This window comes from Anas platyrhynchos, chromosome 7, assembly GCF_047663525.1.
Source record: "Anas platyrhynchos isolate ZD024472 breed Pekin duck chromosome 7, IASCAAS_PekinDuck_T2T, whole genome shotgun sequence".
NCBI lineage: Eukaryota > Metazoa > Chordata > Aves > Anseriformes > Anatidae > Anas > Anas platyrhynchos.
The window spans coordinates 9927741-9951173 of NC_092593.1; the positions used below are offsets into that span (position 1 = coordinate 9927741).

At 42.5% G+C, this 23433-nt stretch overlaps 1 protein-coding gene across 1 annotated transcript in view; it reads right to left on the reverse strand.

Moving 5' to 3' along the window:
• The window catches only part of DPP10 (dipeptidyl peptidase like 10), a 487135-nt gene extending 465399 nt beyond the window's left edge, over positions 1 to 21736 (reverse strand). Inside the window, exon 1 of the mRNA XM_038182314.2 lies at positions 21626 to 21736. Within this exon, the coding sequence (XP_038038242.1) occupies positions 21626 to 21685 (60 nt within the window). The 5' untranslated portion in view covers positions 21686 to 21736. The remainder of the gene's footprint in view (positions 1 to 21625) is intronic.
• Positions 21737 to 23433: the final 1697 nt, after the last annotated feature.

Genomic DNA, 23433 nt, shown 5'->3' on the forward strand with positions numbered 1-23433 from the left:
TGTTTTCGAAGGGCTTCTGAAAATTTCCAGTTTAGCAGTACGTAACGTAGCATTTGGGTCCAGTAGGTCCTTTCCAGACTTTGCAGCTGCACCTCCAGCCTGCCCCATCACCACCCAGCTGGGCAAGAAAACTCCTCGGACATGGTCCCCACCAGATCACATCTACAGAAGCAAGATCTTCCCCTGCCTGGGCTGGTCCTCCTTTTCCATAGTCACATATAGGTGGAGCAAAGGTATCTGATATTCTGACCAACAAAAATATTCATCAAAATGACCGCTGTGGTATTGTATGTCTGTTAGGTCACTAATTACTCAAATGCTACTGGATCAGAAAGCTGCAATGAGTCTCACAGTAATTAAATAAAATTGATAAGCTGGCATTAAAACTGACATAATAATTGGCAGGCTACTAGCCTTAGTTGTCCAAGATCCACCTACTCAAATGTGATTAAGAAGGAGGGAATCAGTGGGAACTGTCTATCATCATGCTAAAACATAAAGCACCCATTATTTTGTATTACTTTAATGTGCTTGAACTTTCAGGAAGTCTTTCTTCCATAGTCGAGACCAGCCAAGCTTGACCTCAATGCAGTCACTACCAGAGGAATCACATCTTTTCAAAACCACTTTTGAACTCAGGTAATGAAGGGTGCCAACCCACGGTCAGAGGTGATCCCGTTCCAGCAGCTAGATGGGGTCACCACATATCAGCTGAACCAGTGTGACCTCTGTGTGTTCCCACCCTGATTAACTGAGTTAAGAACAGCGCAGAAAGGCTGATGTCTGGCACCTTCCCCTTCCCAACGTGGCTTCATGAGGCTGCGGTGCAGCCAAAAGGCAATGCAAGGCAGCACTGGGGTGCAGTCTCACCATGGAAACCTGCACAAAACCCAGATGTATTCAAGCCTCCCTTTAAACATTAACTTCTTCTGAATGTACGCATAGCAGAACTGTCATTGCTCTGGTTATTAGTAGTTATTAATCAATTACGCCCAGGATCTGCAACAGACTTCAACAATTCCTCCCATTTTACCATTCGATTCCATTCATATTTCATCAGCATGTACTACAGCATGCATTATACATGCTATGTATTCCTCCGGCATGTTCGGGATTCTACAGAGAAATGATGTCCCCAGTGAGCCCCAGAGTCAGGCTCCAGGAAGCTGTATTACTGAGTTGCCTAATAAGATCACTTGACACATGTTGATTACACTCAACAGCATCACCTTTCATTTGATCAGGAAACTTGGATCATATCCTGCCTTCAGGGAAAGAAGTGCAAAATCATCCTAAGTCGCCACTAAATATAAAGCTGCGTTATTAAGAAACATAACTCAAACTCTTTCAGCAGAGACCTAGCCAGACAGATTTTCCAACTCTGTGGCATTTGTCAATGAAAGGCAAGCAAATCAATCAAACGTGGTTGGTAAGGGAAGATTTTCATTAGATGTCTTGCTTATTTTTTATCCCTACTTTTTTTCACACAGCAATGAAGATAATAGCTACATCAGTTCATTACTTTGGCAATGCAAAGATAATTAAAAATTATTCATACTAGTGTAATTTCTACATAATTTTCTTCCAATTTAGGTAATGTAAATAATATAAATCCTGGCTGAAACTCTTAAAAAAATTATTTGAGCACAGAACTGCTACAGTAATGTTTTGCTCATATTAAACAAACACAAAGAAAACTAGGCATTGGGATATTGTTTTTTGAAAAATCCATAAAATGTATCTAGGGGCAGAAAGTGAAATAGTCTGATTTTAAAAAAATCTCTTGAATTGCCAGAACCATTATTGATGAAGACCAAAAATAAATTCAAATAGGAAATTAGAGGAAAAGTGGCAATTTTAAAGCGGGACATTTACAAGAGAGAATCAACACAGTAGCAATGAAAAGTACATGATCCCAAAAGGCGTTTGTTCCAAGTTCTCCCGCACCCAAACGCTGCCCTTCCATCGCTGCTCTCACTGCAGCACAGAAACAGGAGGAATTGTGGCCAGAAGCCACCGTTTCCCACAGCTCGGTGCCACTATGCCTTGCCTGAGAGCTGAAGGCTGACCTGTAGCTCATAGGATACCTGGAGATTTGGCAGCAAGTACTAAATTCTAGGTGATGCTTTGGAGGCCATTCAAGTTCAAACTTTGGAAGGGTTTTGATGCATTTTCCCCACCAAGGGCTTTCCCTCATTCAGGTGTGATTTATCTTAGATCCAGTTGCCTTACTTAAACAGCATAATTGTATCTTTATGTCAGAATTCAGAACTCACTTATTCAGGGACTCCGTCCTCTTAAAATCAATGGGATTTTTGTCACTGGTCTTTAAATTGGACAATATTGGGGGTTTTGAGATGGATCATACAAGGATGTGCGATGCTCCTTCCCTGGGTCACTTTGTTCAGACACCTTCTACTGTGAGCAAAGAGACTGCTAGACACACACAGTGTAAGAGGACAAAGTGATTATTTATTGGCTAATACACACAAAACTGATAACTAGTACAAACAAGCAATTCTGCTAAGGAATAAAATGTTCTCCACTCAGGTGAGACACCCAATGAGTTTCTGCTGACCACGGAGTTGTCTTTCGTTGGGTAAGGATGAGTTGAAATGGGGCAACAGTTTGTTTTGCTGAGTTTCCACCTTCTGATTATCTTTTTTTCTCAGGGTTTTAGAAACTGCTGTCAGCACCTTTCCTCCTGAATATTCTTCTATTTCTGCAGCTGTCCTTCAGATATATTGAAATGAGACAGGAATCCTCAAAGTCTCATTACCTTTAGCACTAACTCCTCTGCGGCCTTGCACAAGCCACTTATGTTCACTTTGTCTCAATGTCCACTCTGAAAAGGAATTAATCATTTTAACTGTTCATCCTGTTGGCATGTTGACCATTTGGTAAAGTGTCTCTTGAAAACATAAACTGTCTCCTACAGAAAATTCTAAATTCTAAAATTCACAGATGTTACTTGGGAAACCAACACGTACAAGAAAACTTCTGAAAAGAGTAAGTTTTGATTAAATAAAGATTTGGGGAGTAGTTAAAAAAAGGATAAGACCAGTCTATTACCCATCTTTCATTGCCATCTATGTTCTCTATAACCATAATGAAGAAAATAGTTACATCAAATAGTCCTGAATTTAGAGGAGTAATTAGTGTGATTTTAATACTTCCTACTACCTTCATTTTCTTGGAAATTAACAGCATATTTTTAAACATCAAATTGAGAAAACACTAAGAAACTGAAATGCAATATTTTCAAGCAAGCCCCTTACAGAAAATAGTTACGGTACTTTATCTCTTTTTCCTAGCCTTTTCTTTTGAAAGTTTCATCAGCTCGGCTCATTACCACTACCTTTTGATCTACATGAGAGTCCTCAGCTGGAAGTAGGATGAAAAATACAATAGAAAGAGAAAAAGTTAGCACAAAGTAAGGCACGATCCCACAAGACATGCAGATTCTTCCAGCCCTTCTAGGCTGCCTCTGGTTAGATGGGAGGGAATATTTTTGACAACCTTGCTGCCTTTGCTAGTAATTTTAATTTTCTCCTTTTTTTTTCTACTCTGTGAAGTAAGACTTCAGTTTACAACAGGGCTCTACTTTAGTTACGTCTTGAAAGCTCCCAGCTGCTAACAATGGCATTTAGCCAGTGGCTGGCAGACAAGAACTTTGATGCCTCCATAAACACCTTCTGGCTTAAAACCATGTATTTGACATCTTCAGCCTCAGAGGCAGATGATGATCAGTCCCAGCCTGGATATTTTCTTAGAAACTCAAATAATGGAGGTAATGATAAAGGAAAAGAAAGCTACTTGTGTGGTATACAGTGAGTCGATGCCCTGCAGGACTGGCCTCACTCATAAAGCAAACATACCTAGGGACCCTGCTTTCTCACTCCATTATGCATTAAGAGGGCTTATAATTGATTAATGAGGTATAAAGCCCCGACATTTTACTTTTACTGAACATTTTCATGTGACGGCGCACAGAGGTATTTCCATTATAAGTAGTCTTTGGTGGCAGAAGCAGTTTGTATCCATCTCGTGCACTGCCTGCCACATGCTGGGCATGACTCCACGTCAGAGGGGATATTCACCACTGTTCAGCAGCAACTTTATTAGACAAGTTGCCAAGAGAACCTACACATTACACCAAAGAAACAGTCACCCTGCCTTTCCCCTTTATGTATTTACAGTTTGCATTTATCTTTCAGTGTTCCAATATGCAACTTTCCTGAGACATTTCCTCTAAGACATTTTATTGTTTATTTATAGCAATTTAGCTACTTTATCAGCCACTTAAATGATATATTTGCTCAGGTACTTCATCTGGAACATGATTTCTTTTATGTCTATTAATCTCCACTGCACTTTCTACAGCAGAATTGTAGCTACTCAATAATTTAAGTTTTGACATGATTCAAAGATCGAAGCCGAAATTCCTTTAAGTGGTATATTCTTTATTGCAGCGCTGGATGCACGGGGGATCTCTCCACCTATCGTGCATACCCAAAGCGGAAAGCAGTCTTGAATTTATACAATCAATCTATCAATATTCTACAAGCGCCTATACATATGCATTACCTATCCCCGCCTTCCCTCGCTTCTCATGCTAATTAGCCTTTTGGCACCTTGCGCCTGCGCAGAGCCTCCCAAGAATTGTGGGCAGGGGTCTTTGGGACGTGGGCAGGGGTCTTTGGGAGGAAGACCCCGAGTCTTCCTCACAGTGTACTTTTCACCTTTGGTCAGGAATCTGCTGAATTGGCACATTTCTTAATTGCGAGAGCTGGTTGTTGCCAATTCTTCCGTTTGTTGTATCTTTATAATGAATTCCAATGTCCAATTTTGAGATTTATAGTCCTTACATTTGTTTCTCTGTCCGTCTGCCGCTTCCTTATCATGAGTTCCAGTGTCTTGTTTCGAGATATACAGTCCATGTCTGGGGATTGTCCTTGCCTCCCCAATGCCTCCCCAATACCTCCTTAATCAATCCCCCCTTTTCTTTTCCCATGCAAATTCTTTTGCATCAGATACTTTTATTATTTACAGTAACAAAACAAAGCAGGCATCTAAACAACATGCACACAAATATTCCTAACACTACTAATGTGATTAGAGCAATGAACACTTGTTCCCACCATTGGAAGTTGGGCAACCAGGAGGTTAACTTATTCCATATTTCACTAAAACTCCATGAAAGATCATCTTTACTGATCTCATGTAGGACCCTTGTCTGCTTCCATATTTCTTCCAGGTCGGTAGAGATCCTTCCACTCTGATCTACATACATACAACAACTTGTATTTATTACTGTACAGACTCCCCCTTGAGCGGCCAGTAACAAGTCTAGGGCCATCCGATTTTGTAATACTACCTGTGATAAACTAGATATCTCTTCTTGTTGAGCCTTTATAGCATCCAGAGTTTTGTTTTCTAACTTCTCTATAATTGCAGAAATATTAAGTATCGCCTTTTCCAATTCATTCACTCCTAACCATGGGATAAACCATCGAACAAAACTATGAAAAGCGGTGTGTCTCTCTATCAATGGATTGTTAATTTTTCGTCTAATTCTCCAGATATGATTTCTCAAGTAACCTCGAGGCACTACATCATGTACTGTCATACTGGGGACTACTGCTCCAAGAGTGCAAGTTCCCTTCCAGTTCTCGGGCAAGACCTTACGGGCTGTATCATTGCATAGCCAATACCACCCTTTTCCTTCTGGAACTGGCCAGCTGGTTGAATTTGCCCAACTGCTAGTTGTACTAATATCAATTGTTTGATTACAAGATGTCTGATTTCCCACATAAGTAGTACCTGTATTTATACAATCCTGTTTTCCCATACCCTTAGGCGGGTTACACCTTTGTACACATACATAGTAAGATTCCAATGGCACAAAGCTACTAACTTCTAGTTCCAAAACTTCTTCATATTTTTTTTGACCCAAGATGTGTTTTCCCACAAATTAGTCCAAGATAAGTTTGCAGGCAAGGGAATCCCAATTAACGATATACCCTTATTCCCATGCTGTGGCAGATGGGTGCATGCCCAACAGTTCGTCTTATTAATCACTTGAGATACAGTTTGTATTAAGGTCAGGTGTAAGTTCTCGTCCCAAGTTGCCCATCCCAAATCTGACAACCATATCCCCACAATCATTAGGATCTGGAAAAACACAATTTTGCTGGTCCAATTGGGGTCGTGGTCCATTTCCTCGCCGGGGCCTTTTTCACCTTTGAATCGTGGATCCAAGCTGCTTGCTCCTTAATCTTAATGGCGGTGTGTGTTGTCAGTAATACCTGGTATGGTCCCGTCCACTTTCCTTCCATTTTTCCTCTAGGGGTTGTCCTGAAAAAGTCTTTATATATATAATCCCTGAGCTTAAAAGGGTGGATTGGTTGATCCAACCGTCTAGCCCAGGTCCTGAGAACAAATTTATGTACTTTATTTAATTATTTCTGAAGTTCAGTTATATATGCATATAAATATTCTAATCCTAACTGCGTTCGATCCTCTCCACTAAATAGAAATGGATACGGCCTTCCAAATAAGATTTCAAAGGGACTCAAATTCCCTTTTATTCTAGGTTTAACTCAAATTCTAAGTAATGCTAAAGGGAGGGATTGAGGTCATGACAAATTAGATTCTTGTCCGATTTTAGCTATTTGTTGTTTAATTAAATGTTTCATTTTTTCTACCTGTCCACTTGCCTGCGGTCTATAAAGAGTATGCAGTTGTCTTTAGAATATCTTTAGAATCTTACTTATCTGTTGTACCACTTGCACACAAAAATGTGAAACTCTATCAGAAGACATTGCTACTAGAATCCCAAAGCATGGTATTATTTCATTTAACAAGACTTTAACCACTTCTTCTTGCTTTGTTTGTTCGACAGGGAAAGGCTTCAGGCCTTCCTGAAATCATGTCAGTCAGAACCAGTAAATAACAATACCCCCCTTTTCTAGGGAGTTCTGAAAAATCAATTTGCCACAGTTGCCCCGAATAATTTCCTTTACTGATTATTCCAAATTTTATACTATTCTTGGTATTGGGGTTATTGTGTAAGCAAATGCTACATTGTTGAGTTACTTGTTTTATTGTTGTATATAAATTTTGTTCCACTAATGTCTGACTCAGGCTCTTATGCAATGTGTCAGCTCCCCGATGTGTTTTATTGTGTTCTGTAAGAACTATGGGCCATATCAAATTAGAGGGTATTATTACACAGTTATCTTTTAAATATACTCATCTATCTGGTTTCATTTTACCTTTCAAATCTTCAATTAATTTTAAGTCTTCTTTTGTATAATTTGGCTTTTTGGTTCATATATATAGTTTGGATTTTACCGTCTGGTATTAAAGACAATGCCTTCACCTCAGTTATTTCAGCTGCCTGTTTAGCCTCCTGATCTGCCAATCGATTTCCAATTTCAAAATCAGAGTTTCCCTTTTGGTGTCCTTGGCAATGCATCATAGCTACCTTTTCTGATTGTTTTACAGCCTGTAACAATTTTAAAATTTCTTCAGCATGTTTTCTTTTTGTTTTCCCTGAGCAGTCAGCAATCCACGTTCTTTCCATATCGCTCCATGAGCATGTACCACGCCGAATGCATATTTAGAGTCTGTCCAAATACTTATTTTCCTTCCTGCTGCTAGTTCCAGTGCTCGTGTAAGAGCAATTATCTCTGCTTTCTGGGCGGATGTCCCAGGGGGTAATGGTTTAGACTCGATTACCTGTTGAGCAGTTGTAACAGCATATCCTGCCTTACGTTGTCCTTGTTTCACAAAGCTGCTTCCATCAGTATACCAAGATTCGTCAGCATCTTTTAAAAGTTCTTCCTTAAGATCGGGTCGATTAGAATACACAGTCTCCATTGTTTCTATACAATCATAGGTTATGGGTTGATCCAGAGTTCCACTAAGGAAAGAAGCTGGATTTACGATGTTAATGACCACAATTCCCACATCACCTTGTTCTACTAATATTGCTTGATATTTTAAAATCATCAATTCTTGTTTAAGTTGTTTAAAGACTTTTTGTGCTTCTCCAGTCCAGACTAACTTTGACTGGTTAATCTTTATCAATTCACATAGAGGCTTTACCAATCGTCCATAATTATAAATCCAAAGGCGACACCAACCTGTCATTCCTAAAAAGGTTTGTAGCTCCTTTACCGTTTGAGGTTCTGGAGTCCGGCAAATGACTTCCTTATGTTCAGTTCCTAGTTCTCGTTGTCCTCCCGAAATTTCAAATCCCAGATAGGTCACACTTTGTTGAGCCAGCTGGACTTTCTGTCAAGAGACTTGATATCCATTTTAAACCCAGAAAATTAAGAAAACTTATAGTCCATTGAATACAGCTCCCTTTAGTCTCAGTAGCTATTAAGAGATCATCTACATATTGTAACAAAGCACCTTCAGTGTCCGGAGGCATCCATGTTTCGAGTTCCCTTGCTAATTGGTTTCCAAAAATAGTGGGGCTATTCTTGAATCCTTGAGGTAGTAATGTCCACGTGAGCTGAGTCTTTCTGCCTGAATTGGGATTTTCCCATTCAAAGGCAAATAGGTTTTGGCTTTCTGTGGCTAAGCCTAGGCAGAAGAAGGCGTCTTTTAAATCCAGTACGGTAAACCAGACTTGACTATTCTTTAATTTAGTCGGCAAAGTATAAGGGTTTGCCACTACTGGATGTATATCCTCAGTGATTTTACTTATGGCCCTCAAATCCTGAACTAACCTATAGCTTTTTCCATCTGCCTTTTTAATTGGCAATATGGGTGTATTGTATTCTGATTCACATTCAATCAATAATCCATACTGTAAAAATTTATCAATTATCTCTTTAATTCCTTTCCTATCTTCTATCCTCAAAGGATATTACTTAACCTTAACGGGTTTCTCTCCTGGCTTTAATTTAATAATTATTAAGGTCACATTTTTGCTCTTCCAGGGACTTCGGTAGCCCAAACTCCTGGACATATTGATCTGTGATCTCTAAAGGTATTTCACTTTTAGGGTCAGTTTGTATTAGTGCCAAGCTTAACACATTTATTAGTTGTTCTTCTCCTATTCTTAATTTCATTTTCCCTTTTTCAACGACAATTTCTGCTCCTAATTGCTCTAATAAATCTCTACCTAAGAGTGCCCATGAGGAGTTAGGCGTATATAAAAATCTGTGTATGCCCCATTGTTTCCCTAACTTGTACTTCAAAGGTTCACAAAAATAAGCCTTTTCGGTTACACCTTGTCCTGGTTTCAGTTAGATTTTATCTTATTAAACTGTCTTTATCTCAACTCACGGGCTTCACTTTCCATTTCTCTCCCCCGTCTCAGAGAGGGAGGGGGAGGGTGAGCAAACGGCTGCGTGGTGTTTAGCTGCCAGCCGGGTTAAACCACAACACACCTTTTACCCTAACATAATAATTCTGTGAAGGCATTAATGCTTGATTTAGAACTGAATACGTTGCCCCATATCAATAAGAAATTTCACTTCCATTCCTCCCCTAGCTTCATTATAATCAGTGGAGGATCCACTAGGGTAGATTCCCCAGGTCCCCGTTATTCCTGTTGAAATCAGGGACCAATGATTACCCTAGAAAAAGGCTAGTCAATTTGTCCTCCGAAGCCAGGTCCAAACCGTTTTGTTTTATTTATTTATTTATTTATTTTCATTACATTTCAGAGTTGGTCCAAAAATTCCATAGGGGTTTCTTTTAGACCTTGTTGGAAGCATATTCTCAATTCCCAATTCATCCAGATTTTAGTATTTACTTAGCCGTTCATAATTTTAGGGATGATTAGGGTCTCAGTGGGGTCGGTCAGGGGAATGCAGTTGTCCACAGTTCCCTGAGCGGTCCCATCGGTAATCTGAGCTCGCACATGAACTCAGGTTGTTTTAAGAGTTAACTGCTTTTCTGTTTCCATAACAACTCTCTCTCGGACCCATCATGATCCATTTGCCCCAAAGGGCTAACACCCATGATTTTAAGATCTCTGCCTAGAGCAGAGGCAGAACTATTAACATTCCTACATCCTCTTTCCCTGCTCATTCAACTTCAAACACCTTTAACACTTTCAACAACCCTTTTAACACTTCCTTTATCTTTCTCCAGCCTGTACTTCTCTAATGCCAACATCAAAGGCTCAGTCAGGGGCCAACTTAATTCCGTACCTTTTCCCACCAAGATGCTGAAACAACATCAGTATACAACATTTCATCCTATTCTCCTTCCCAAAACCAACATTAACTGTAGCAAAACATTAGAGTTTAAAGTTCCATTTAGGGGCCACTTTTCTCCACATTCCAGCTTATAAAGCGGCCACCATTGATTACAATATTTTATCAATGTTTTCCTGTTCACACTTCCACCGGCAGATCCTCCAATATCCTTCCAGTGACTCAAAACACATCCTAACGCACTTTTCTTAGGAATTTCACTGCTTACTCGCCCCCCCATTTTCCAGTTTACACTTTCAGAATACACGTGTTACTTACAAAAGCGTATCACAAAAACGTATCACTCACAAAATTACAGGCACGCAATATCTTTCAGTAGCGATGTCACAAAGCTACTATTACCAGCAATATTGCTAAAATCACAATAACAATAGTCAGAGTCAAATTCCACATGCGATAAGTCAGAAAACCGAACTGTGTAACACCATAACGATATCTTTCTTATAACAATGCCACGAACCTACTATTACCACCAGAAAAATAGCCAAAATCACAGTAACAATAACCAGAGTTAAATACCATACTCCATGAGTCAGAAAACCGAAATAAACAACACAATTCCAGATGGACCTTAAAGCGAGCTCTTTCCTTAAGGTCCCCAAATATACTTATGGTGCTTACCACAAAGTATATACCAAACACTGCCTCGCAGAAGATCACCTTCTGACTTACAGACAGTTCCAGATACAGATGGACCCCAAGGTCCCCAAATATACTTGTGGTACTAACCACAAAGTATATACCAAACACTGTCCTGCAGAAGTCACCTTCCGACTTACTGGACAGTCCCAGATGACCGGTCTACCAGAAAACCAAACCAGAATAAAGAATATACTCACTTACAATGATGGGGTCCTTGTCTGCCTCCGCAGTGATCCGGTGAGTCGAGGAGTCCCTCCGGGAAATCCCGGGGGTACCCTAGGGAGTCCTGTCCCCAGCGGGTCCTGCGGACCGGCAGAGAGGTAGTCCCATCTGGGGTGCCAGATTGATTCAAAGATCGAAGCCGAAATTCCTTTAAGTGGTATATTCTTTATTGCAGCGCTGGATGCACGGGGGATCTCTCCACCTATCGTGCATACCCAAAGCGGAAAGCAGTCTTGAATTTATACAATCAATCTATCAATATTCTACAAGCGCCTATACATATGCATTACCTATCCCCGCCTTCCCTCGCTTCTCATGCTAATTAGCCTTTTGGCACCTTGCGCCTGCGCAGAGCCTCCCAAGAATTGTGGGCAGGGGTCTTTGGGACGTGGGCAGGGGTCTTTGGGAGGAAGACCCCGAGTCTTCCTCACAGTGTACTTTTCACCTTTGGTCAGGAATCTGCTGAATTGGCACATTTCTTAATTGCGAGAGCTGGTTGTTGCCAATTCTTCCGTTTGTTGTATCTTTATAATGAATTCCAATGTCCAATTTTGAGATTTATAGTCCTTACATTTGTTTCTCTGTCCGTCTGCCGCTTCCTTATCATGAGTTCCAGTGTCTTGTTTCGAGATATACAGTCCATGTCTGGGGATTGTCCTTGCCTCCCCAATGCCTCCCCAATACCTCCTTAATCAGACATGATGAGACTTTGTCTAACATTCACAGAACTATTCCAGAGAACTCTCTCATTATCACTCGCTGCTCTATAAATGCTATACTGATAGGTATTCAACATTTCATTTTCAAACATTAAAATCTGAATGCAGATTGTGCAAGCATGATTACACCGGTCATTATTGAAAGCAGTTATTAAACAGAAACCCAAGTTTGTGCAAAACTGTAACGCTACTAATTTCACTCCTTTGCTCTAAACCTAGGTATCATTAAAGACTGATCTGCGACGTTTCAGATACATACTGTCTGCTTTTGCCACAGTAACAACAAAGAAGAAATAGTGGGAAATAATGAGCACGTTGTGCTGCTCTTCAAAAAATAATTGAGCTGAGCAAGAACAATGCTCAAGAATTGGTAGCTTTTTTAAAAATACTGCACCATAAAACTAAAATTCTGTCCAAAACCCTCTGTATCAGTCACAGGCACTTTTCCAAAGTCTGGCAATGTGTTTTTTCTGCAGTGTGTGCAGCATTCTTCAAATGAGAGTATACAGTACTTTCTTTGATTACAGTTTAAACGTGAAACATAAAAAACTTGAGACTTAAATGTGTTTTCAGTCAAACTCAATCTTTTTTTATTTCTATGGCATGTAACCTGGGCCAGCTTTATTTTATAGGGATTTGTATTCAGAGTACTTAGTGGATGACATATGCAGAAAAAAATAAAATAAAATTTATTAATCTTTCTCAGCCTGAGAAGCTAAGTTTTTGAAAATCCTGCTGTGATGATTTTTCCTGTATCAGAATTTGGTGCTAAATGATTTTAAATTGATGTTAGCAGATAAAAAATATGTTTCAGAGGGAAAGGGGATAGATTGGATGAGATTTAAAAGCTTTTTCAAATATTCCATGTAAACAAAAAGGCAGATATGCTCTGTAAAAGCAATTTTAATTACAGAAATCTTCTCAGGCAGGGTGACCCAAATTGTCTATAGCTGTCCTGCAGCATCAGGAGTGTTACTTCAGCACACCACCTGCCGCAGAACACTCCTTCCAGAACACTTCTCTGCCCAAACCTATGAACACAGATAACATTATTCAGAGCTGTAAAACATTGCTAAAGAGCTTCTGTCTTAAAATGGCATAAGCTGCTCAATGGGTTTCTTCAGTAAATGTGACCTTGCTTCGGATGCACCTACTGTCACCAGAGATTTCTGTAAATCACCGAGGCTAAAGAAGCATCCAGAGAGTTTAGGATATGCTTAGAGAGGAGTAAATACTGTGAAAAATAGAAAAACACCAATATTTCCTTAATTATTTTATGGATTTGTTTTCACTGAGCTTTTGTTTGCCCTCCACAAATATTTGCATAATCGAGTTTCAGAGACATTAATGTTCCCAGCAAACACATTACAGCTGTTGAATTTTAAAAGCTGAGATTTTTCAAACTCCAGACTAAACCTATACAAATAAATGTACTTGTGGATGTAAACTGAGGTTTTACTGAAGACAACCACAGGGAATTCACAGCTCAAAAATTATCACTAGAAAAGCAAGTCCTGAGTAGCTTGTATCTGGGCTTTAAACAGAGAAATCCTTTGTTATTATGACTTACAGTAGATAGAAACTTTGAAAAATCAGTGAAAATATTTCTTGTATGGGGACAGCGCTGTCACCTCCAGGTTTAAAGTAAAAATCAAACCGAGTCTAACACCTGCACGATGAAGACAATTCACATGGGTCAGACTTGTACAACACACCACCAGCAAGCACACCTCCTGAGGTCACGGAGTAGCTCCGAGCCATTCCCTTCTCTTCCTCCTCTTGTTACCACTGACTCAGTATTTTCCTGCCGGTTGTCAGCCTTTCTATTTTTGCTCATTTTCCCCAAAAAATACAGCCACCCCAGGGTTCCTGTGTGGAATCTGTGCCTGGCTGAGTGCTGCTGGCCCCAGAGGCAGCAGCTGGTGAGTCTGCCCCAACTCCGTTCTCAGCTCTAGCCATCAGCCCTGCGTCCTGCACACACAAGGTCACCTAAGTGATTATTGATATGTGTATAAATTACAGCAGGAGAACTTTCAGTCAATCATTGCAGATGCTTTTATGGGTTTGGATTAGCAGGGGAGGGAGAAAAAGGATCCTCCCAAGCAGCAGAAACTAATACGTCCCAGAAGGGGATGATGTGCGGCAATTTCCTTCCAGCCTCACGGAGGAGCAAGGTTATGTAGGACGGAGACAGCAACCAGCCTGCTGTGCTGCTTGGCTCTGCACACACTGGATTTGCTGGTATGGGTAAAATGTGAGTGATGGGAAAGCAAAAAGCTCTGCGAGTTGACTCCTTTCCAGCTCAGGAGCTGTGACTGCAACCTCAACACATGTCCAAACTTACACTGCCAACAGGCAAACAGGTTAAAGAAAAAAGTAATAAAACATCTCCTCCCTCCTCTAAATTTACCCAAAAAAGCTAAATAAAGTAAGCCTGAAGACCTCCCTCACGCATTTACACGCTGCTCAGCAGGAGAAGCCTCAGCTCAGGTGCTGCTACTCCAGGTCTGTGCTCACAAGAGGCTGAGCACAGAGGGAAGCGCGGGTGCTCCCCGGCCCCCTTCCTGCTCCCTCAGTGAGCCAGTGAGACAGAAAGGCAGAGAGAGGCAGGGCTTGGCCCTGTTATCGCACACGAGGATGTGTCAAAGCTGGCTTTTAAAATGATGCTCCTGTCTGCACGTCACCTCTGCAGCAAATATGAAGAGAAATGTTTGTGGCATTAATCCTGAGCTGGCAGACAGGGGTGGATTGCAAGCTGAGTGTTTGGTGCTCTAAAGGGAAAGGGGGAAAAAAGATTTCTTCTTGGTGTATAGCTTAATTGGGAAGTTAGGGATTCTCCAGCCTATGCAAATGCTTTCACAAAACAAAACAAAAAAGTTAATTTTGAAATGTTAACCTGCTCTTCATCTGTAATACCCAGGGAAAACTAACCTGATGGGTAGACACTTGCCTTACACTGCTGAAACCACAAGTTTTGAAGCATAAATAAGACTGATAAATCAACAGCACTTAAACAAAGTTTCTTCATGCCTTGAGTGTTGCATCGATGAGCAAATCCAGAGCAGGACATGCCGAGGGGCTGGGTCGCTCTCTGTTGTTTCTCCCATGGGAGAGGGATCAGCCCCTGAGCACAGTTCCTGTGCCTGTGCAGCTCCCCCACCCCTCCCGACACCAAGTTCATCTTCTTTAATGACATAAGCTTCAAAGTGAATTTGATACTAAGTGCTGGCATGTGGTACTGAGTTCTCAAGCTATGGGAAAATAAAATAACCTAAATGCTGTCCTTTAACATAATAGCATCAATTTGTCCACACTTAGCAAGCCATTAAGCACCTCCAAAGCCTGCTGCTGTAAATCACAGGGGCTTGCATGCTGCCGTTAACCAAATAGCTTTCAGTTTGACTTCTCCACAATTGTGTTAACACAGGAATTGGTAGAAATCTGTGAGCAGAAATGTCACTGGTTTCCTGTCTGACATCTTTTACATACACAGGTAGCTCTGGTTTTACAAGAAATAATGAACTGTTATTATTGGAATATTCATTTTTACAAGTTACATGAATTAAAACATTACAGAATAAGTTTAAAACAACTTCCTGTTTTGAAGAGACTATGAGTTTAACTCCTGCCCCTGCCATTGCCTTTCATGGTGCTAAACCACCATTGCACAGGCAACTTAATATAAAATAATTTTTATATCCTTGCAAAACATTTCCCCAGAGGGAAAAACTACATAGTTATTAACATAACTTTCCCAACAAACTTGTTTTTTTTACCGTTTCTGTTACACAAACCAAGGGGCCCAGTCATATTGAACTCTATGGTTTGGGATTTTTGGGGGGGTTTCTTGCCCCTGTTGCCCAACACTTTCAAAAATTCATCACCTGAGATTTGAAAACTTTCTTCTAATTTGTATCCTAAACTAAAGGCTGGGAGAAAGGTTTCCTGGCTCCTGTTCTCTCTTTAAGGCTGAGACTTTCTGCAACAATCTCAGTGCAGCTGGCCAGATCTAGCAATGCAATCAAATCTAGCAGCCAGCATCTCCAGGAATTTCCTTAGCTGAAGCCCAACTGCAATACCCCAGCCCCATCTCCTTGACCTGCAGCTGCCTCCACCAACTGCACTCAGACCCCATCTGCCCTACGACTCCATCCCGCTCCCCTCAGGGTGCCCAGCTGGGGTCAGCCCCACAGGTCCCAGACCACAGCCCTGCCTGCCTCTTCTTGGCCAGCACCAAGAAGCGAGCATTTCACAGTGCAACGCACTCAAACTATTCCACAGGTTAGATTCAGGATGAAACAAATCCTGCCCTCGCCCATGGCAGCTGCATTACCTTCACGGCTCAGGACTGTGGGGTCCTTCATTGAGCAGAGCACCGACTGCCGCTGCTGCCTTTCCTCAGGTGCCCGGGGTTGCTGTGAATCACTCCTAGCTCCCTTCACTGCATAACGAACCTGCATGCCTAATTGTGTTTCTTTGAAACAAGAAGCCCTTGAGGCATTCTGCTGCGGCCAGGTACCACATTTTGAGGATCACAGAGGTTAATGCTGATGACTCCTTCCTCCTGGCACATACTGCCAGTGGCACTGGGTGTTGTCAACACACATGAGAAGACAAAGTTATTGATCCAGAAAACTGTCAGATGATTAACACAGCACAGTCACTAACCTGGGTGTTGCATGATTTAACATTTATAAATCTTTCTGAGGGCCTGAAACGAAAATCTTTAGAAATGAAAGGTCCTAAATATATCCTGAAGCAATGTTTAGTTGGGGGACAGCATGCAAATCTTTCCATGCTCAGTTTAAGAATGAAATACTGAACAAGATAAGCGCAAAATTATTTTTCCATGTTTTAGTGAAACAGTTTTGGATTACAGAATGAGGAAGATTAAATTTTCCGTGATGTGGTGTCCTTTCAGGAAGTGTTATCTAACACTCACAGACCCGTATCTTAAGTGGCTTCAGAGAGAATCAAACTTAATGCCCTATTTCCTAAAGTAATGATTTGGGGTAGGAGAATTATATGATTACAACCCAGGAAAGTACTAACCTATTATTAAATACACTTCATCATAACGTTCATGTGTTTTTGTGTATATTAGTTTTACAATGAGTGCCTTTTCTAAATTCCCAGCATTATCGTTAAAAGTTATAAATTGCAAACATATTAGAATGCAGTGGGATGCGTGTGTGGCTTTATTTATTACATGCATAAAGTCTGCAGCACAGAACCTGTATATATACTTTAACATATGCAACTATCGAGCAGCTTTTTTCTAATTGCTTTTAAGCTTTTATGAAATGAGCAGAGAATTAAGAATGCGAAGTTCTGGAGGCACATTAACAATTTGTATGTGCAAGGAAGAGCCAAGAAACGTAGCCCGCTGCCAGGTTTGTGGCTGGCAGTGAAGCCAGGCTCCCCTGTGAGGACAGACCCTGATCACCCCACTGCTAGGAAGTGCTGGGCCATCACCCCTGGGATGCACTGTGTGAGCACAGCACACACGTGGGACTGGAGAGCACTTCGTCCTCTCTTCTGTCCCCACTTCCTTGGTTTTTAACTCATCCTGCTTTTTTTATTAGCTATTTTTCTACCAGTTGGTCCCAATCAAAAGTGACCTAAATAAAACAAACCTTCATGTTCCCTTTGACGTAGAGCAATTGCGTTGTAATAGATGGGAAGGGGAAGATATAAATATTCCAGTATTTTTTTCCTCATTCCTACAGCTTTTTGTTTGTAACTGCACATCTTACAATGAAGGAATGGATGTTTATAGAAAGAACTAAGGCACCGGTTCTGCTGTGGTGGTACAGATGTTGGCAGGGAGACTGGAACAGAAAGGTAATAGGTAGAAATGGGAAGATTTAGAGGTTGTGGTTAGCCTTTACATTTCTGCTGAGAGACCTGCAATACCCGACTACACTAGAAAGCTTGTTCTCCATCGTGGCTGTATTTTTGGTCCATAAAATACAAATAAAACTTGCCCGCAACTCCCCTCAACCCAAACTTGATCAAAAACAGCTCCCTAGAATGGAAGAAAAACAAACGATGAGGATGCACAAGAGCCCAAAATACTTTCAGGGAACAAGACCCAAGGCACCTCTATCCTGTTGCAAGCCAGGCTCTCCGCTTGGTGTCACAATCACTGCTGGTGTCCCCAGCCCACTTGCTACACACCTCCAGACAGAGCCTCAGGAACAGGACAAGTGTGAGGTTCCCACTTTGCACCTACATGAAGACAGAGCTCTGCTTTCTCCTAAGGCTGCATTTCAAGACAGCCACATGGAGCTGCAGCACCAGCTGCACCAGTGGGAACACGCAGCACAGGGATGTTCTGGTCATCTGATGCCTTAATCAAAATACCCTGCAAACCTCTAGTTTTAACTGTATCACTTTTTTTTTTTTTAACATTATTAAGCTGCCATCATCTGTTGCCCCAACAATATTCCTTGTGCCCTTCATTATATATTACTCTGGATAATTCATAATTGAATGTTTGCTGAGATTATCTGTTAGTGACTTGGTTTTGATGTAATGGATTTCAGAAAGACTGTTCTCATTTTAAGGGATTTGCTTCCCAAGCAGCTGGTAGATTTGAACCATTCCCACACACGCACAAAGCCTGTTTTGTGCACATCCTGTGGGCATTTAGAGATCAAACTACCTGAGGTTTCAACCTGAAAAGCAACACCAGGCTGTCTTCATCAACACGGCCAGCTACATATTCGTATCCCTCTGGCTTTAGGAGGAGGTATGTGAAGAGCAGCCTGCAGGAGCAGGCAGATGTTTGCAGCTGAGGTGCAGCTTTGGCATTGAAGTCCCAGATGCTGTAAGCACATGAAGTCCGCAGGGACCATCACAACCCCCATTTAAATATGTGCTCCTCAACCTAAGTGTGAATAAGAGAACTACTAGTAAGCCACTATTCATCAATTAGTGAGCATTAAAACACTGCTACAATAACCTGAAACATGGAAACTCCTGATTCTGTCCCTGGATGCTGCCAGAACTTGCAGCAGAATTTTTGCTGATGGCAGATCTGCACCTGCCTTTTATAGTTTACAATCTAAAAGCTAATGAATAAATAAAAGTGAAAGGAAGGCAAAGAAGCAAGAGTAGAGTAAAAGGGGATAACATACATATTATATTACATAGTAATTATGTGCTTCTGAAATGCCAATTAGTAACTCCTTCCATCATCCAGCTCACAGACAGATCAATACTAGGTTGATACAGGCAGAGAGCCATGATTTGGTGGAGAATGTTTTACTATTAAAGAATGTGGAAAACCACAGAAATATTAGCTTAACTCCTTTTTTCTTTAAGTGAAAATTGTAGTCCCGACTGTGTTAAAAGCAAGACATAAGTGTTTCTCATCTGCAGTACCTGTAATTTCTGTTGAAATGTTTCATTTGAAAGATTTGAAGAATTTCTATGGCAGACCTTGGACAGCTAAGAATTATTTTCTATTTCTGTTTTTTTAGTGGTTGTTTTTTTTTTTTTGTGTGTGTGTGTGTGTGCTTTTTCTCTCCAAAAAAGTTAAACAATGTTTTAACAGACATCTCCTCTATGGCAAAAATACTATTACTACTAATTTGGCTATTTGTATACTATAAACATGCACAACTGCAGAGTGATGCTCCTGGAAGATCTGGTTTGCTCACAGTGTTGACGAGTGAGAATGCAAAGAATAAAACCTGGTCTGTTGTGCAGGGGGCTCCTGGAGCCCAGGCTGCAATGACACAGAGCTAAGGCGGGCATTTAGCACTCCCAGCTAGACCCTAAAAGTTTTTCTTACAGATCTCAGAGTGCATGATCATTATCCACAGTAGTGCCAGCAAGGTGTAAGATTTGCAATCATTTCTGAAAAGCTGTAAAAAGGCTTAGAGGTAAAAGAAAGCTTTAGGAGATTTTGCATTTTATCCAAGGTTTTTTTTTCTGCTTTATATTAGATTTCCTCTGCCAACTCGTTGCTGCGTCACTGAAACTACTTCAGATGCAGCACAGTGCATCCCCAGGGCTCAGGGATGCAAACACAGCACCCTCCCTCAACAGCAGAGAAGTGAGAAAGGGATGGATGCCCCCAGCCTCCTTGCAGTTCCAGGAACCCTCCCCGGGGAAGTTCACAAGATTCAACCTACTGGACAAGAGGATTAGAGGCTGCTTTTTTTGTGATGGGGGCTCAAAAGTTTAAGCTGTGTTACAGAGCAGTGCGTAACTGATCCCAAAACCACCAAAAAGCAACATTACATTAATCATAACGCAAAGGAGATGAGATGTCACTGGGTCCTGTCTACAGAAATGTAAGCCATACTATAAAGAGGAAAAATATATCTCATTCACATCAGGTGTGAAGAATTTTGTAACCTGTTTTTCTTGCATTTTCATAATTCCTGGAATTAACAATATTTCTTGGCAAGGTATGATTAATATGCAATTTATATTTGTCTGGTCACTAATGATGTATTTTAGAAATAATTTCCAATACGATGCCCTCATCACCATAGGGCAGCTACTACCTGTCATATACATTTTCTCACGGAATAGCCACCTGCTTAGCATGGAAGCACTTGAAACTATGTATAAAGCACATTTTACACCTGACAGATTGAATTAAGAGCAGAAAAATGGGATGGTTTTCTAATGGCATCAGTATTACTGTGCTGGTTGTAAAACGGACTCACGTCTAGAAGGCTCTGATTCATGTTCTCTCTTTTTGAAGACTATTGACTTGTCTGGGTCACTCTTTTTTTTGTTGTTGTTGTTGTTAATGGCATATTGATATTGGTTGTTGCTGTTGCTTTGGCTTAGAAGTCCAGTCAAATGAATTTACTAAACGTTGCTGTCAGTGAAAAATTAGCATCGGCTGTAGCAAACACGGGATAGCAATACTTTCCTGAGCAAGGACCACACTGCTCAGGTCCCCGGTCCCTTCAGAGACAGACCTGCAGAGGATGAAATGGTTTCAAGTGATGTTACACTAAGACTCCAAAGAGGACCAGGGCAGCTGTAATTCATCACTTCCCATGACCTTGCACATCTGAGCACGTAATGACCAGCTGTTTGCAGTGTGATTGGCACGGTCACACATTACCTGACCCATCATTAGAGCCCCAGGTCCATCCCACCCCGTCCACGAGCTCAGCCAGCAGCGAAGTGAGGGTGCCACTGGAGGATTCACACCTTCCATCCCCTCCTGCCTCAGCTCCCAGCCCCAGATCCCATTCCCAGCAGATACCAGATAAAGCAGCCTTGTCCTGGAGGGTCAAACCGGGATGAAGGCCCCACAGTGCCCCAGTCCCTGAGGGGCACCCGTCCATCCCATGGCGTGCTTGGAGGCAGCTGAATCGCTGCTGCAAAGTTTCAGGGTGTTAGATTTTCACAGCTAGGCATCAATAACCAAACACGGGTCGCTGGTTGTGTTACCAGCTTATTTCCAAGGAAGAAACAACAACAACAATAATAATAATAAAAGGCACTTATCTCTACAGAGAGGCTTCTCAGTGAATACAAACCTGCCTGGCAACTTCATCTGATCGCCCCACACCTCGGCGAGGAAGCAGCTCCCGATCGATCCGGGGGACAGGGGAGAGGCAGGGGGCAGGGGAGGCGACATCCCTGGCCCCGGTGCCCCCAAGACCCCATCCCCGTCCCCCCCGAGGCACCCCGGCAGCTCCTGCGGGCAAACTTCGGGCAGCCGCCGAGGGGGCGAGGAAACCGAAAACTTTCTCCACGCTCTCCGCGGCCACCACCCCGGCTCCCCCCCAGCCTCCCGCGTCCGGGTGCCGGCCCTACCTTGGCGGCCCTGGAGGATTGGCACTGCCCCTGGTGCGACACGGTCGCCGTCTGGTTCATGGTGCTGGCTGCGGTGCCCGCCGCCTCCGAGCGGGCTGCGACGGCGGCGGCTCCTCGGGGGAGGGGGGGGGACGCCCGGCACCGCCCCGGGGCTGGGCCGAGCTGGGCTGGGCTGAACTGGCTTGTAATGGGCTGAACTGGGCTGAACTGGACCGCTGGTGGTCCTGAGGGCTCCGCACCGCTCCCGCTGCGGCTCCGCTGCGCTGCCAGGTGCGGGGTGGCGGCAGCCACAGCGCTGAGGGGGGTGGCTGAAACCTCCCCTCTCGGTGATAAACGCGGCTCTGATCCGGCCACACGGCTCCTTGAGGGTTTTTTTTTGGGGGGGGTGTAATCTGCAAAGCCGGCCCGCGGGCAGCATGCACACGGTGCTGCTCCACAGGAGAAACCTGAGGTGGGACCCAAGGCAGGGGTGAGGGGATGGCAGTGGGTAAGCGCTGCGGGCAGGCTGAGACACCCCGGGCTGACAGCGAGCAAAATGTGTGCCATGCATGCACAACACTCCTACATAACCTCTGGTTTTGGAGAAACTGCCTAAGGTGGCTCCGAGGGGTGTGTGAGACCACAGCGACATAGGCCAGGAGGACACGAGGAAGGGAGAGAGCAGAGCCAGCAGCCGTGGCTTGGGGCTCCCGAGGAACGTGTGGGTTTGGAGCCTCTCGCTGCATGAGGCTCCAGATACCATACCAAAAGCGACATTCCCAAAAAAATGGGCCTGAAGATTGAACTTGAAGGTTCCTCAGTTGGTGCGGATGGAGAAGGAGCAAGCAAGCTGCAGTTTGGGGCAAAGGCTAGTGGTCTTTCTGACTTGCACCATAGTCTGCCTCATACCCAAATGTTTTCCGAAAAGAAAGACTGTGTGTTATCAGCACCACGAGCTGAAGCAGCCAGAGATAACCTGGAGGCTTCAAGGACACATTTTTCTTTTTCATCTTGAAATATGTTTGTGTTTGACAATCTCAGATGGGAACTACTCGAAGCCAAAAGGATGAACTCACGATATTTTTAGTTGGACTAGGTAGCCGTGGAGTTTTGTAAGCTCCTGTGGGAACTTTGTGTAAAGTTTTTGTGCTTGATGTTATGTTTCATAGTGGCTGACCTATGTGAGCCACACACACACACAAACAAAGTTTTAAGCTAACACAAAAATCTCTACTTGACGAAAACAATGAAAAAGCAGCTTGGGTAAAAAGCTGTCAGTCAGAGATAAGATCAATAATTTGCTGGCATTGTTTTTAAATCAACTTCTACAAATTGTAATTTATGTGTTTCTAGGGGGAATAAATTTTGCTGGTTCACCTCCTGCTCTTACCGGGTACAACCTAATTACAGCATGAACCTAACGAGGGTGATCAGGAGTTGTAATGACTCTATAAATGCACCATTCATCATTACAACGCATCTCAGAAACAACCTAGGTTAGCAGAGCAGGTTTCCATGTGATGCCAGCAGAATGCCTGCACTGCTGGCTCCCCCAAATGCCACCCCTCAGCTCCTTCATGCAGCTGTCAATCCTCCTTCATTGGCAATCCTCTCGGGGACCTGGCTGCCGAGCAAACTCACCTCACTCTGGATGTTAACTGCGAACACAAGTATCCATGTTAGCCCTGCAAGGCAGTTGTTCAAAAGTTTCAGCATCCTTAGGGTGCAATTAAATAACTGAGTGATTACCAAAATATGCTGGAGAATATGAAAGCTGCGAGCAGATGCCTCTCTTACATATTGCAGTAGAGCAGGTGGTACCTGCTGGT